The sequence below is a fragment of the Tinamus guttatus genome, unplaced genomic scaffold (genome assembly GCF_059628265.1).
Source record: "Tinamus guttatus ecotype Peru unplaced genomic scaffold, ASM5962826v1 Tinamus_guttatus_pri_ptg000618c, whole genome shotgun sequence".
Taxonomy (NCBI): domain Eukaryota; kingdom Metazoa; phylum Chordata; class Aves; order Tinamiformes; family Tinamidae; genus Tinamus; species Tinamus guttatus.
The window spans coordinates 264,866-280,065 of record NW_028289152.1 but is presented as its reverse complement, the minus strand read 5'-3'; the positions used below and the strand labels follow the sequence as shown (position 1 = coordinate 280,065).

General features: G+C 48.3%; 1 protein-coding gene across 1 annotated transcript; it reads right to left on the bottom strand.

Moving 5' to 3' along the window:
- Nucleotides 1-664: 664 nt before the first annotated feature.
- LOC148592323 (olfactory receptor 6M1-like) lies at nucleotides 665-1,615 on the bottom strand. The gene has a single exon (XM_088535158.1). It carries the CDS (start codon nucleotides 1,613-1,615, stop codon nucleotides 665-667), a length of 951 nt encoding a protein of 316 aa, XP_088391284.1.
- Nucleotides 1,616-15,200: the final 13,585 nt, after the last annotated feature.

Here is a 15,200-nt window from a genome sequence, read left to right as displayed (position 1 = left end):
CTACCTATGCATATGAATGAGTAGGAAGATTTGAATTTTTACTCATTGTTCCCATCCTTTCCTTAAAAGAGAATCTTTCTATTACGGGCACAGATCTGATTTTGAATTCTTCCGTCTCACTGTTCAGTTTCTCCCTCTCTTTCTGGCACTCCTCAGCATTTTTTCTCTTTCTGCATCTAATTTTTGAGAGCCTCCCATCTTATTTCTATCAGCTATAGCTTGTACTTCAAAGGAGAAGCATTAACTGATGTTACTCTCCAGCAGAACACTTTATTTGAAACTTGAAAACTTCATTTGAAAACATGACTATATGATGAAAATTTAGTAAAACTAGTAATAAAAATTGACAGCAATTTCTTTTCACTTTACCACTCCATTTTGAGTAGTCTTTCTGTTCCTTTCAGTCTTAAAGCCTTTTGTTCTGATTAGGAGACTGTTTTGTGCCCAACAACCACATAGCACCACACAGACATCCATCACTGCCTAAAGTGCAGGAGAATATTGGTGGGGCCTGACCCAACAGTGCTGCCGTGAAGCTGACCTTTGAGACGTGCTATTCCTCAACATTGGCTGTAACAGACCACATTCTGACGGAAGACACCATGAATGCTGAGATCCTGTTGAGATTTGTCAAGGACTGACTTCCTACAAGCCACAATGATTCTCATGGCTTTCTGGCCTCCTCAGCCATCCCCAGGCAATGGTGCCAAGCATTTTTCCAGGCTTCTTTCATTTGCTGATTCCTTAGGCTGAATATGAAGGGATTTAAAAGAGGAGTCACAATGCTGGAGAGAACAGAGAGGATTTTGTTGAGGTGTCCAGGGTTCACGTGGGAAGGCCTGACACAGATGAAGATGGAGATGCCAAAACCCAGGGAAACAACAGTGAAATGAGAAGCACAAGTGGCAAAGGTTTTCTGCCTGCCCTGGGCAGATGGGATACGGACTATGGTCAAAATGATCCAGGTGTAGGAGAACACAGTCAGTGCCAAAGAGCCGAGGAGCAGGAGAATGGACACCACAAAATCCCTTAGCTCAGCAACCCAGATGTCCACGCAAGCGAGGTGCAGGAGAGGTGCACTGTCACAGAAGTAGTGGTCAATGACGTTGGGACCACAGTATGGCAGCTTGGCTTTCAGGACTGCTAATGGCAAGATCAAGACCATGCCACCCACCCACACACCCAGGAGAAGCTGGCCACACATCCTTTCCGTCATGATGGTGGGATATCTCAGGGGGTGGCATATTGCCACGTAGCGGTCATAGGACATGATGGCTAAGAGGATGAACTCTGTTGCAGCCAGGGAGAAATATAAGTAGAGAAGGCTAAAGCAGCCAGCAAAGGAGATGGTCTTCTTCTCTGACAGGAAGTTTGCCAGCATTTTTGGAACAACAGAGGAAGTCATGGACATCTCAATGAAGGACAAATTGCTGAGGAAGTAATACATGGGAGAATGGAGATGGCAGTCTGTATAGACCAGTACAATGACAAGAGCATTTCCCAAGACAGTCACTAAATAAGCAAGCAGGAACACCACAAAGAAGATGATCTCCACTTCATAGCGGTTTGGAAATCCCACGAGAACAAACTCAGTCACAGGCGTGATACTCCCCATCCAAATGTGCTTTCTGTCATGGTGAGAGGAAGAGAGCAACACAGTTTCTTTGAATATTCAATTCATTCATTCATTCAAAAAGAAATCTTTCCTCACTACTTATATCTCCATTTCTCCATTCCTCCCCATTCCTCAAATATTTGTTGTTGTTCTTTCCTTCAAAAAAAAAAAGGCGGGGGAGGAGAGATGGATAAATGTAAGATGCAGGTCTTTGCTGCCAAGGTCCTTCCACCTCTGTAACAACCAGTCAAAATTGCCATCAAATCACAATATGCAATGCATTCTTTTCATGCTACATTTCCAACTTCCCTATTTGCAGGTCATGCATGCACAAAGCAGCAAAAACAGCTGCAAGGAAAATATTCTCCTCTTATGCTTGTGCTTTTGCACTTACCTTCTGCACAAAGAACACCCCATATATTTACATTTGATAACTTGCTGAAGCTATCTGTGTCCAAGTTCCCAAAGAGCTCTGCAGTTTCAGGAACCTGTGGAGTTGCAGCATTCTTCTGTTCCAGCAAATTGTGGAGAGATACAGAATAGAATTGGATGCATCCTACATTCCCAGTTTATTTTGTAACGGCAGAGGAACTCACTTTCTAACAGAGTTACAGCATGGCCCAGAGAAGGACAAATACAAAGGAGCAATCCCATGATATAGTAAGCCACAAGACTCAGAGTATTAGAGTAAAAAACATTTTTCACCCCTGCTGATGGTATAAGCAGAGCTGTTATATGTGGGCTCTGATAATCTGAACACCATAGCATGAGAACTGAAACACACATTCTGTAGTTTGTGCAAGCTCTAGCTGCTAAAACCTATGGGAGAGAACCTAGTCATCTTGAGAAAACTGAAGCAGTTTATAACTTTGAAACCACCCAAAGCATGTTGTCCAGAAGATAAAGTTCAGGAGGAAGGCGGAAGTCTTCTTCTTACGTGTGTTTTTATTTTCTTTTTTAATGAATTATTTATTTTTAGTGAAGACAGCACATTTCAGAGTGAGCCAATTATACCTGATAGACAGTCTTAGAAATGACATAGAGATGATAATTGGCTCCCTTAGAAACATTTGAACCTTGAAAGCTGGCAATTTCTGACTCAGGGGATTCAGGCAGACAAGTCTCACCTGAAGTTTGCAAAAGTAGAAAACTTTTCTTCTTTGTAGAGAACAACAGCATTGTCCAGTATTTCTGATGAAAAAACGATCACTTCAAGGGTCTTGTCTTTCAGAGAGACCATAGTAATGAGGGGAATCATCTCACCTAATGGAGCTAATATGGAAGGATCCCACCATGGGCTTTTCCAAGATATGGTCTATCTATTTGAGGCTAGAATGCGGCTAGCTGAGGACTCGTATGTTGACACTTTTCACATTCACTCCGATTAACACTAGAAGCAGATATCCTTAATGGCATATGGTGGTCTCCTGGGCAGTCCTCCTGTGCTCTTGGACACAAACAACATATTTTTTTTGTATGTATCTTTGCTGTGCTACCCTCATCAATAGGAGAAAGGCTCTGGCTTGATGCTGTTAAGGCTGAGGCTGTATGTCCTAGCCTGCTGCATGACAGCCTCTAGGGACATTTGAGAGTGTGAATTTGTTGGGGAGGTCTCACAGAACCCTCCTATGTGACAACAGCCAATACAACTGGAGTGCATCCTGGGACACTTACTTGGCCATGTGCTCATCTTTTCCCTCTGAGGGGTCCTATTCCAGACAGATGCCTGGAGAAAGACGGTGGCTAGCACGTCAAGGGGAGCTGCTACTGCCTCAGACTCACAGATGGCAAGGCCACATTTTGAATACTGATCCCAGTTATGGGCCTCCAGACCAGGAAAGATGAGGGAAACTTTGGAGAATCCAGCAGGAAATGGTAAGGTGTCAACTGCAAAACTCCACTGAGGCAATATTGGGACATCAGATATTTTTTAGTGCGGCAAAGAGGAGGCTAACAACACTGCATCAGAAGGTGCTAGGAGACGTGTCCAACATCCTTTCATGGCATCTCTCATCTATGTCTATTGTCTTTATAATGCTTGGAGATTAGGGGAGAACTGAGATGATGGGAGGAAAGCAAAATTTGCACGCACCGTCAAAAATGACCATAAGGATGATGTGCGAACTAAAGGTCAATTAAGCTCAATGTGGTACTTAGGAATTTCTTGGAGTCCTCCTGGAAGATATTTCTGGCAAATAAAGGAGGAACAGGCAGCGTGGAGTGACCAAGATTACGGCCTACCTATCTGGCTGACTTACCTGCCTTCCTGCCTGCTGGACCTGCGTGTCTTACACAGGGCAAAGACTAGATTTGTGGAGGAGATCAAGCACTGTAAGTCATTTTCTGTTTACTTGAAGAAGGGATTTGACATGACGTTCAACAATCGTCTTGTATCCGCGTTAGGATGTCATGGTCTGAATGGTTCTCTTAATTTTGCTCTGGATGGTCCTCTTAATTTTATCATATCAGAGGTGGCAGAGTGCTGCCATCATGTTGGCAAATGTCCTGGAGGAGAGAGGATTGTAGGTAAGTTCAAGGGCATAGATGCTATCCAAAGGGACCTTGACAGGCTGGAGGAATGGGCCAACAGAATCCATATGAGTTCAAACAGGGGCAAATGCAAACTCCTGCCCTTGGAAGGAACAGCCCCCTGCTGTGATCCAGGCTATGGATACCTGGCTGGGAGCAGCTCTGTGGGGAAGGCTCAGTGGAAGATCCAGATGGACCTGAAGCGAACATGTGCCCTGGCAACAGTGCCATGTGCCCTGGCACAGGTGTGTCCAGGCAACAAGGAAGGCCAAGTGATCTCCCCATTCTGTCTGTACTCGTTAGACTACATCTGCAATTCTACCTCCAGTTTTGGCACCCTCAGTCCAGGGAAGACATGGATAAACAGGAGGGAGTTCATTGAATATTCACGAAAATGTTCAGGAATTTTGAGCCTGGGAAGAGAGGCGGAGGGAATAGGACTCGTTCAGTGTGGAGAAAGGAAGATTCCGGTGAATCTCAGAGCAGCCTTTCAAAACCAACAGGGACATTTTTGAGAAGACAAAGTAAAGCTCTTCACAGTGGTGTATGGTGGGAGGAGGAATGGCAATGGACATAAACTGAAACAAGAAAGCTCTCAAGAGGCAGTCCAGAGAGGCTGTGTGGTTTTCATCCTTCATAGACAGGACTTGATGAAACTCTTGAGCAATTTCTCCCTGTCTTTGAGCAGGAACACTTGGATCTCCTTCCTGCCTTTGACCCATCACTGCAACATTCCAGCATAAGCTTTGTTCAGTCCCACAATACCTATAAAATGTCCTCAACAAATTCTACACAGTCTCACATATCTGTTTCAATATCCCACAAGGAATTTGCTCTTTCCCAGGAAACCTCAGATAATTTTCTCTCCTTGTGACTGGTTGCACAGTAGTACTTGTCCCTCTGCAGAGAGGCAGTAGAAATAGTAATAAACTCAATGCCCATCAATCAGTGATCCAAGAGCTCTGGTCTCTGTTACCCAAATGCTGAAGGACTGGGTTGTTGTTATGCATTTTATTCAGGGTTACTACGCATTTTACTCATGCTAACCAGGAGCCTTCTGGAATTCAGCCACGGAAAGGGCTCCAGAGTCCTTCACCTGGGGTGGAGGAAACCCAAAGGCCCCCTGCAAAAGGTAGATTTGGGGCCGATTGGTGAAAGAAGAGTTTTCTAAAAGATGACCTGGGGCTCTTGGGGAAGAAGCAGGAGTCAGCCATGTGCACCAGTGGCAAACGCCATCCACCAAGATGGGACTCGCATACTGCAGGCAGATAAAGGGGTTGAGATGTGTGAGGAAGCTGTTCCCTAAGCTGCTAAGTCCACCCCTGCCCTGGGAAGGAAGCCTGGGATGGGAAGTCTGATCCCCCTTGTCCTGATGTTGCCATTTAGTAATTTTCATGAATTAATTTTCACTCATGACTTGCAAGAAAACTATGTTGTTCTGGAACAAGAATCAAAAGAAGGATTTGTTTATGCATTTTCAATAAAAAAATATGAAGTTGTCATTCTGTCTGAAAGACTTCTTTACTACTTGATCACTCCCTCCCAATAGTGCAGAAAAGAGCAGTCTCCTGGTGCCCTGTGAGACTGGATCGGGACCAGGGCCAAACCACAGAGCACTGTCCCTTCGACATCTCTGCAGTTGTTGGGGCAGGAGGAGACTCTCACTGTACGTGCTGCTCCCATGCTCTTGCCCTCCCAGGGGGAGTGTGGATGGAGAGGAGCAAAGCCCTTCCCTGAGCCATGTCTGCCCCTGCGTGCCGCCCTGCTGTGTGCATCACAGCTGTCCCTGATGCCAGCAGCAGGAGTGAGTGGGGTGAGGAAGTGCCCCTTCTCTGGGTGATGTCCCCACAGTTCTAATTGCCCCCAGGCTGTGTGGTAGAGGGGCCATGGAGAGCAGGAAGAGCTGATCCTGGTCAGGGAGGTGACCACAGCCCCTCCCTGGGCACCAGGCATTCCCCCCCGCACCGTACTGCCCACCAGCAGCCAGCAGTGGACCGAGGGCAGCATCCCCTTCCTTGGGGCTGGGGCATGGCTGGGCTCAGGGATGTTCCCATTCCTGCAGCACAGGCGTCTCTCCTGATGCCAGAGCTGTGCAGGAGAGCCCCAGGCAGGACTCTGTGCCACCGTGGGAGACTCAGTTTGCCTGTGAACTGAAAGGTTAGTGATTCAAGCCCAGTCATGGATGGTGAACCCTTGGTAGGATGCCTGGGAAAGGGACCTTCTGCCTGGCACCCTGGCTTTTGCTCATGCTCAGCAGGAAGTAGTGGAGAAAAAAAGACTATGGTAGGCCTATGGCCCTGAAACAGGCTGAAGGAAAGGACCTGTGAATTGCTCAGGGAAGGACCTGTCTCCTGAACCAGGGCTCCTGTGAATGGAACTATCATCCCGGGTGGGGCTGGTACCACTGATAGTCCCCTTCACACCTGGGTGTGCAGAGATAGGTCCTGCCAAGGGGTGTAAATTATGGCATAAACTTCAAGGCCTAATGTCAATGAGAGCAGTCCTGCTTTTGGGTACATCTTGGGGATGTGTGGGAGCACAGGCAAATGGAGGCAGTCCAGGAGGGATCCTGGCAGTCATTTAGCAAACATGCAGGGCTGTCTATGAGAGGAGTGGGACAAGGGAGCCCAAGAGGCAGCGGCTGAACCAGAGAGTGCAGATAGGTTGTCTGCAGGTTGAGGGGTTGAGGGGAAATACAAGGCAGCTTTGCACTAGGATGATGGGCAAAGCCGAGGGTTTGTAAGGATCTATGAGGAACTGAGGCAAACCCACAGATGTTCATTTCCAAGCAATTGAGCTCCATATTTGCAATAGGAGCTTCTCAGGTGCACTCCCTCCATGACTGGAGAGGAAAAAGGGCAGCAGCAGAGGCTGAAGGACTCCCTGGTTGCACGTTATACTAACTTGCAGAGTTTCTGTCATGAAAGAGCTATTGCAGCTCTTGCCCATCCTGCAGGGACCAGTGGGAGATCGGAGCCCCTCAGGGCTGCAGACAGAGGCTCAGCAGGGGGGAACAAGGGCACCTGCAGTGGCACCAGATGTCCATGACCCTCTGATGGCATTCCACTCCAATTCACTTTCCTTAAAACAGATCACACACAAAGTCTCCTCCAAAGACCAGTAATTCAAAAGATACACCACCACCAAGAAAAGAACTAAACATAATGAAGGAGGGCTATAAAATGGTAGATATTGAAAAGGGTTCACTAAACATCTTTTTGTTTGCAATTTTGATGTACAGTATTTTTTCATATTCAGATCCACACCAATAGAAAAGGTATTTTTAGGTCCTGCACAGAGTATAGAGGCCCAAACCAGCTGGGACAGTAATTGCTCCCTCTCTGCTCAGAGCCATTCCTGCTAGGAGATGCTGAGTTCTCTTGCCTGCTCTCTCTTGCCCTGCTCAGTTCCCCTCTACTCCAGACACCAGGATGCTGCATTGATGATGTCCAAAAGGCGTCTGCAGGTTGGCTGTGGATGAACAGAGGTTCCTGCAGGTTTTGTGGCTGAGGAACTGTCAAGGGAAGGAGCCGTTAGTGGGAGCAGCGAGAAGAGTGTTGTGGTGGCTGCCAAGGAGCAGCTGGATGATTTGGTGGGCTCAGTGGTTAGCGCTCCCTCCCGCGGTGGCAGCAGCCACCTGCACTATGCGGCTGTGGGGTGAGTGTGGCGTGAAGCTCGTTGCCCTCCCTGAGAGCCAGGTTTTGTGTGCGCAGCTGTGGCCATGTGAGCGCAGTCACAGTTCCCAGCGACGCCAAGACCCACGGTGGGAGGAGGATTCATTCTTGTTTCACAGTCTGTGTAGCTCAAGGGCAGCCCCTGAGCGCCCCATGCAGTCCCTGCCCACTGCAGGGCCAGCCCTGGCTTGGCCCGCGGTGATGAGGGTCAGACCCCTCTGTGACACGGGCTGTGCTCACAGGGGACATCCCGTGTCACAGGCACAGCAGTCAGAGCGCACGCTGCGACCTTTCCTCACACGTCGCGACGAGCCTGGGAGAGCCCACGCGCTGGGACTGCTCTCGGCTCTGCTCTGCTGCGAGGAGCCCACGACCCTGAGCGGGAACCAGCGAGGGGCGGCCAGAGTAGCACAGGGCTGAGGTGACGTGTACAGGAGGAGCAGGAGAGGAGCTGTTTCCTCATCACCTCCTGTTTGCTCTTCATCCAGAGCAAATGAGCAAAGAAACTAGGATGGAGCTCTGGGACTCTGGCCTTGGCAGGTCTCATGGGCACCGATTACCAGTGCTGCCAGCACAGGGTAAGGCCTCTGGGAGGTCTATCTCAGGAAGTCTCACAGAGATCATGAACTGTGAACATGGCTGTGGAAAGCCTGGGGCTGGAGGAGCGTGGCTGGGGCTGGAACTGCTGCCAGAGCCCAGGCTCATGGTCCCCTCTGCCTCAGTTGGCAGTGTGGCTGTCAGGACTCCTGGCTCCCAACCCTCATGCTATCCCCACTGTCCTGGGACACCCCACTCAGAAGTCCCTGCCACAGGTGCTTCCCAGTGGAGAAGGCCTACCTGAGCTGCCAGGGCTCCCCATTAATGCCATCTCAATCTCAGCTGCTGAGGCCCTCTCACGGTTGGGCTCAGTTTGCTCATTGAGTACGACTGCAGGTGTCACCTCCTTGGTTAACCATGTGCTGCACATTTGTGAGCGGGGCCACACAGAGCCTGATGTATCTTCCACTTCTTTTCCAGAGACCCTTACTATCTGGGAAGGAGTCTCCAACTACATTCTAGAGCAGCTAATGCTGAATAAGGTGGGTCTGCCATCCTACATCTCCCCAGAAGCCCTTCTTCTGCACTGGAGGTATTTGAGGGATGAGTTCTCTACGTTTCCTTGCATTTTTTGAGAGCATGAAGAAGAGGGGGAATGAAAACACCTCAAGTGCTCTTCTAAAGACATTCTCCAAGGGTTCTCCAAGGCTTTCCCCACTCCTCCATTCATCCCCTTTGCACAGCAGGATTGAGCAGGACACCAAGCTCCATCCTCATGCAACTGACCAGTTAGAAGCCTCTTCACCTGGCACTCGAGTAATGCTTTTCTTCCTTCCTCTTTGCAGGGAGTCAGAGTTATTCGGCTTGGCACCTTTTGTGTGGTGACTGAGCAAGTTGCTGTTAGGAAATACGGCCTTGTGACTGTTCACAGACCCGTGTTCCATCTTTCAAAGAGTATTGCGGAGGTTCACCGCCTCACCTATGATAAGGCCTATGCTCCTGGTAAGAAGACATGCTAAAACTTTGGCCTCCACTTTTCTGGGACATCTTTGGGTTGGGCATTAGCCCTGTCTAGCAGTAACTGTTAAAGCTCCAGACTCCTGTCACCACGTTATAAAAACAATTTCAATTTGTAGATTTCAGGACCTCATCATGGCAATTACCATTGTATTCCCTCTCTCCCTGTATTGATTTCACAGCAGGCTACAGCTGCAATTCTGTAAAAGCAAATATTGGCATTCATGATGGCTTTTCCCTATTCCTTGCACCTTGAAGTTGGTCACAGTCAGCTGTAAGAGCCCTGAAATGGAGACTGGGATCCTAGTGCATGTGAAAACCCATCAGAGGCAGGTTTTGCTGTGATTGCTAGTCATCCTTGTGAACACTACAGCTGTTTTGTGCACTTCAGAGGGTGCTGGATGGATTGGAGGATTAAGAGGAGTATAGTGCATTCATTTTTTTTCTTTCTTTCCCTTCTTTCTTTCATTTATGTAACATGGCTCTGTGAAATCTTTCCCAGTGTGGAATGGGCTGAGCTTGGCCCAAGTTCTTTGACCTGGCACCCACGAAAGAAACTCATCATTTCCTCCTCTCCTCGTCCTGCCGTCGAGGCTCACATTCGTAGAAGATGGTTGTGGCCTTTTCTTTCAAACACTGTAGGGGAGAAAGCATTGCTATCCACTTGGCACATCTGCTTGCAGTGCTTTGAACATCTTCCCACATGATTTGTCCCAGAAGGTCAAGAAAGGGAGTTCTGTAAGAGCTGCTTGCTTGAAGACCACAAAGCTGTTGATGCTGTGTTTTTGTGTGTTCTACTAGTGCCTTTTTCCTCTTGGTCTGCTTCCTAGGTCATAAGCTTTGTGAGCCCCTGAAATGTGCTCACATAGCCGAGGACATCTCTCTTCCCCGCAAAACAGTGGAGGCTGGCATAGAGAAGACCCTGCGTCTTTTCCGACGCTGCCTCGAGAGCGGGAGAAATGTTGTCTTTGTGTTGAAGAACATTGGCATGCTTATAATCGAAGGGGCAGATGTGAAAATGAGATTTTACAAAGAATTCCTGAAAAGACTTAACGGGACTGACCAGATGCTCATGGCTCTTCTTGCGGTAAGTTCTCCAATTCTCTGCTGCTCCCTGTCATCTTTTTGAATTCCCAAGGGAATGCAATTCTACTAGCCTGCCATGACCTGTTGAAGGACATGGACAGTCCTGGCTGAGAGAAATGCCAGCTACCCAGACAGTTTGTCTTGGGCATTCAGAGGACTTGGCAATGAAGTTGAACCTGTGCAGAAGTGTACTGGGTCCACTCAAAGATTCATACAATCCTGGAGACAGTTTCCACATTCTCAGCAAAGAAGGCCAAGACAAAAGGGGGCCTTGTGTGTTTTTTTCCCCACTAGACTTCCCCCCTTGCAAAAAGCCATGCTTTCATGCCCCTTTTTGTGAGGATGGCCTCAGAAGCCATGTTTCCCCTAGAACATGTCTGGCATGGTAAGGCAGCAAGTTCAGCCCTTTCCCTTAAGGTTCTGAAAATTCTTTTTATGAGTCCCTTTTGAAGCTCAGCCTGATCTCCTTATGGATACAATTGCCTAGGCCAGTGGGAATGTCACACAACTCTGTCAACTGTCTATTGACCTCATTTCTCTCTCTTTGAAGCATTAGGTCCAGACAGCAGGGAAAACAGTGCGGTCCAGCTGCTGAAATGCCTTCTCATGTGCTTGCCTCCCTTGATTTCTGCATTAGAAGAGACCTGAGCTAACCGCGTCTCTGAATCCTGAGCCTTGTAAAAGGCATGACCATGTTCCTCCCCTTTCTCCTTTATTTCTCTCCAGTTGTTACGGTGCATAACTGGAGGGACTGCTGATGGGAATAGAATAATTGAATGTTTCAGAGGCAGCTCTTTCTCTAAGCAGTAGAAGAGTTTTTTCCCCTGTGAACACTTAGATAATTCTCTTGGCATCATGTCCCATGTGTTTCTCTCCTTTGCAGATGCCGGAGATGAGGAATTTGGTGCTCTCAGGCACCGAAACTGCTCTTTCCCAGACTCACTCTCGTCATGTCATTGTCTTTCCTGAGTGAGTATGTTTCCTTCTTGGAAAGGAACCTGGCCAAGCAAGTAGCTGCTCATGGCATGTTTTGCAACCTTGTGTTGCCAGTCCTTGTGAACGTTGCTCAGAAAGCCATTTATGAGCAACCCTTTGAAATGCACATCAAAATACAGGTCCCTCTTAGTTGCTGCTTTGGGACATTTTTATTTCTTTTTAGAGATCTGTAGGAATGAAATGGGTCCTGATCATATTGTCTTGGGCCTTTTTTTTTTTTTTTAATGTGGAGACCTATGTAGGCCAAAGTGAACACTGTGGCTAGTGGGATTTTGGAGAGCTTTCTCCTGGCTCCCATGGTGCTCAGTGTTTGGTTCTATTATGTGTGTGGGAGATGCAGGTTCGTCAGAAAGGACGATGAAAGGATTCTGGAAAGCTTAAGGGGACTAAAGTGTTCTGCCTGAACATGAGCAGGAACAGGAGATGGGTGATGATCCCAAAAGCACACAGGGGATTTGGGTTGAAATTGGTTTGGCATTTTCACAGGAAGCACAGGGAAGAGTCAGAGGAGAAAGGTCATGCCCCTCCAGGCACTGGAGGTCTTCATGATGCCTCTCACCTTGCTGAGACACTCCTCCAGCATCTGGCCTCTTCTGCCTATTGCGCTTTGAAAAAAGAGGGACTCCCCAGCACCTCCCAAATGCCCCTGTGTCTCTAATATTGACAGAGGTTGCAAAAGTGCTCCCGCTTTAGACTGACTCCTTTTCTGCTTTCCAGGTACAAGGTGGAGAGTAGAGATCAAAAACTACCTAGGCCACCTGTAAAGCCCAAGCAGGAGGAGGAGAGGAGAGGAGAGGCCAGCACTGCCCAGGAAGGTAATGGAGCTGCTGCTTCTTGGTGGATGCTTGTCCCTTCTCCTTCTGTGCTCCTGGGTAGGCCATCGGAACCCAAGTGACAGTGTGATGGCTCAGGTAGCATGAGGCGCTAGATGTGACGCTGCTCCCCCAATAGGGCAAATCTCAAGTGAATCCTGAGGGAACAAGACCTCAGCGCAGCACAACACTCTCACCTGTACTAATATCTCCAAGTTCAACTTTCCTCCATTTCCATGTCCTGGTCTCCTAAACACGCCTCATAAACACCCTGAAAACAACTCATTGGTTTTGATTGTGTCAAAAGAGGACCTCTAGGCATGTGAGATCAGTAGGCAGATCCAAGGATCTGCTCTCCTGCCTTAAATTACTGCCCTCAGAGAGACTCTGTTAGGCCAACCATACATCCCAGCGAGTCTCCTCTTTCCTTTTTACACTTCTCCTTTCTCTGAATAGGATAGAGAGTGAGAAAAGCACTACCTCAAGAAAGGATGTTGTAAATTACGAACAATAAGTGAGAGAAAAGGCAGTGTCCAGAATGGGCAAAGCCCACCCAGGAAATGAGGCTTCAAAGGAATCAGTCTGACACCCCTCAGTTTGACCTCAGGCTGAGAAGAGCTGCATAACCTTCCCTTTCAAGAGCCCTCTGCAATGCTGTCCTGGATGGTTTTCTTGTCTTCTGCCTACAGGAAATCTTCCTGCTAATCGTCTCCTCTCCAGAAAAAGCATCCCAGAGCCCACACTTGCTGCTCAGAATATACAGAAAGAGCAGAGGAAGAAATCTGAAAGAAAAGAAACTCATGGCAGGTGAGACACTTGCCACCCTCTCCTTCTTGGACTCCGGCTCTCCAGGAACAGTCATTTTCCATTTCCTAACAAGCAGTAGTTGGGACTACCAGGCAGTATTCCATATATTTGCCACGTCTCTTGGAGGCTGCCTTTGTAAAGAACCGTGCTTTGCTCATGTTGCATCAAGAGAGAGCTGGTACTCGGGCATAAGGATCATTCCTGTGGGCACTTCTTGCAGCTCTGGGCATTAGAGCTAGGAGTGAACTCGCTCCCTCTTCATGTGAAAACAGTCAGTTGAGCCCACATCATTCATGGCAACAGCCAAGAGAACTGCCTTGTGCTGCAGAACTTTCTAAGGGCAGGACAGGCACCAAAATTCCCCTGTGCTCACAGCACCTCTCCATAATATCTCTTTTCAGGAAACTTCCAGCCATCCACAAGAGATCCTCACGGAAGGTGAAGAAATCCAGGAGGAAGGGCAGTGTACCCATGCCCCCAGTGGAGAAACTGGTGAGAAGAATAGTGAGGTGGCCAGGAGAGGTATGTGCTACTGCCTGAGAATCTCTTTATGCGGTATGGATTCATGGGAAAGCACAGGTCTGTGGGCAGGGAGTGAGAGAGATCTCCTCCTGAGATCATTGGCCATTGACTGTCATCATGGATTTGCTTGAAAAACTCATGCTCTGATTTTGCAATGCATTTGTCACTACTGCATTCTCAGGAAAGACATGAGAAGGTCCTCCTTGGTTCGAGTGGAATGGTACCTGCTAGGCCTCTCAGGAATAGGGGATGCACAATTCTGGTTTAGCTCAGCTCATCAATTAGATCAAAAAGACAATCTGCAGATGTGCTGACCTATTAGGATTAGCTTAGGGGCATAAGAGAGCCGGCAAGACGGCTCAAGTGAAGGGGCAGAGTAGAGGGTGGGAAATGATCTCCAGGCACTGGAGAAGAACAGATGTTAATCATAATCTTTGTTGTTTCTTTTCTATGGTCCCACAGGTGGAATATCACTTCAAAATAATGGGAGAAGGACCTCTTATCTTTCCTCCAATATAAACGCCTGGGATGATTTCCCTTTCCTTTTTATTTTGCTGAAGAGACAAGGAAGTCAACTGGGAGAGACCGAGAGAGAAGAACACTTTTGGGAAACCGATTGGAATAAACACCAGTATTTCCTGAGATGTTTTCCAGAAGCCCCTGTAAGAGCTTAGGAACCAGGAGGAATTGGGCTTGTGGCTCATGTGAAGTCCTGGTATTTTTAAAGGCCCGTGATTTGGCTGTCTGGTCCTGGGGAAGCTCAAATGAGGCCAAGAAGCCTGATGCTGAGAGGAAAATCTCTAGGGGAGTGTTTTGGGTCATTTGATCTGATGTGCAAAACCCCCAAACCTCCCAGGAGGGTTTCATTGCACACAGGCTTGTCTTGATCCCACCCTGTTTTCTTACCAAACCTCTCACCCATCAGGCTGCTGTGGCCAGCCCAGCTGCAGCAACTTGCAGGCCCCATTCCTGCACAGAGGGAGAAACCCTGCTGCTGCAGCCCCACAAGCCCCTTTGGTCCTCTGGGCAGCTCCTGCTGAACCCCTCTCTCCCATCAGGGGCTCTGCTATGGCTGCAAGCCAGGAATTCCTGCTCTCAGGCTCCCTACAGCCAACAAGAATAGCCCAAGGATCTTCAGTCCAAGGACAAAGCACAGACATGACAGAGAGGACTGTGCTCTGCTCCAGTGTTGTGGGCACATGAAGGAGTCACCCTGGCACAGGGGTCTCTGGCAGAACTGTCTGCACATGAGGCACATGTTTGAACTGATCCCATATCCCCACAGCCACTGGAGTGGAGACTCAGAGGCCCTTCTGCATTGCCCCATAGGACTATACGCTCCCTTCTCTCCATTCAGTAATGAGAGGAACAGACACAACGACTGGGCACTGACACACACTATTGCAGCTTCTGTGCTTCCCAGCAGCAAAGGGAATGAAACAACTCATCTCAGCTCAGTTCAGGTTCAGCAGGAGACCTGCATCTTCCGTGCTGCTCTCCAGCTTTTCTGGCCATACCACATGCTCCAGAAAGGGTGTCCCATAGCAGCATATATGTCCCAGCCACCAGCAGATGTGCTGTCTCAGAGACACCTCCCCAGGGATG

Coding starts and splice junctions, on each gene's coding strand:
- LOC148592323 (XM_088535158.1), bottom strand. CDS start 1,615: ATGGGGAGTATCACGCCTGTGACTGAGTTTGTTCTCGTGGGATTTCCA.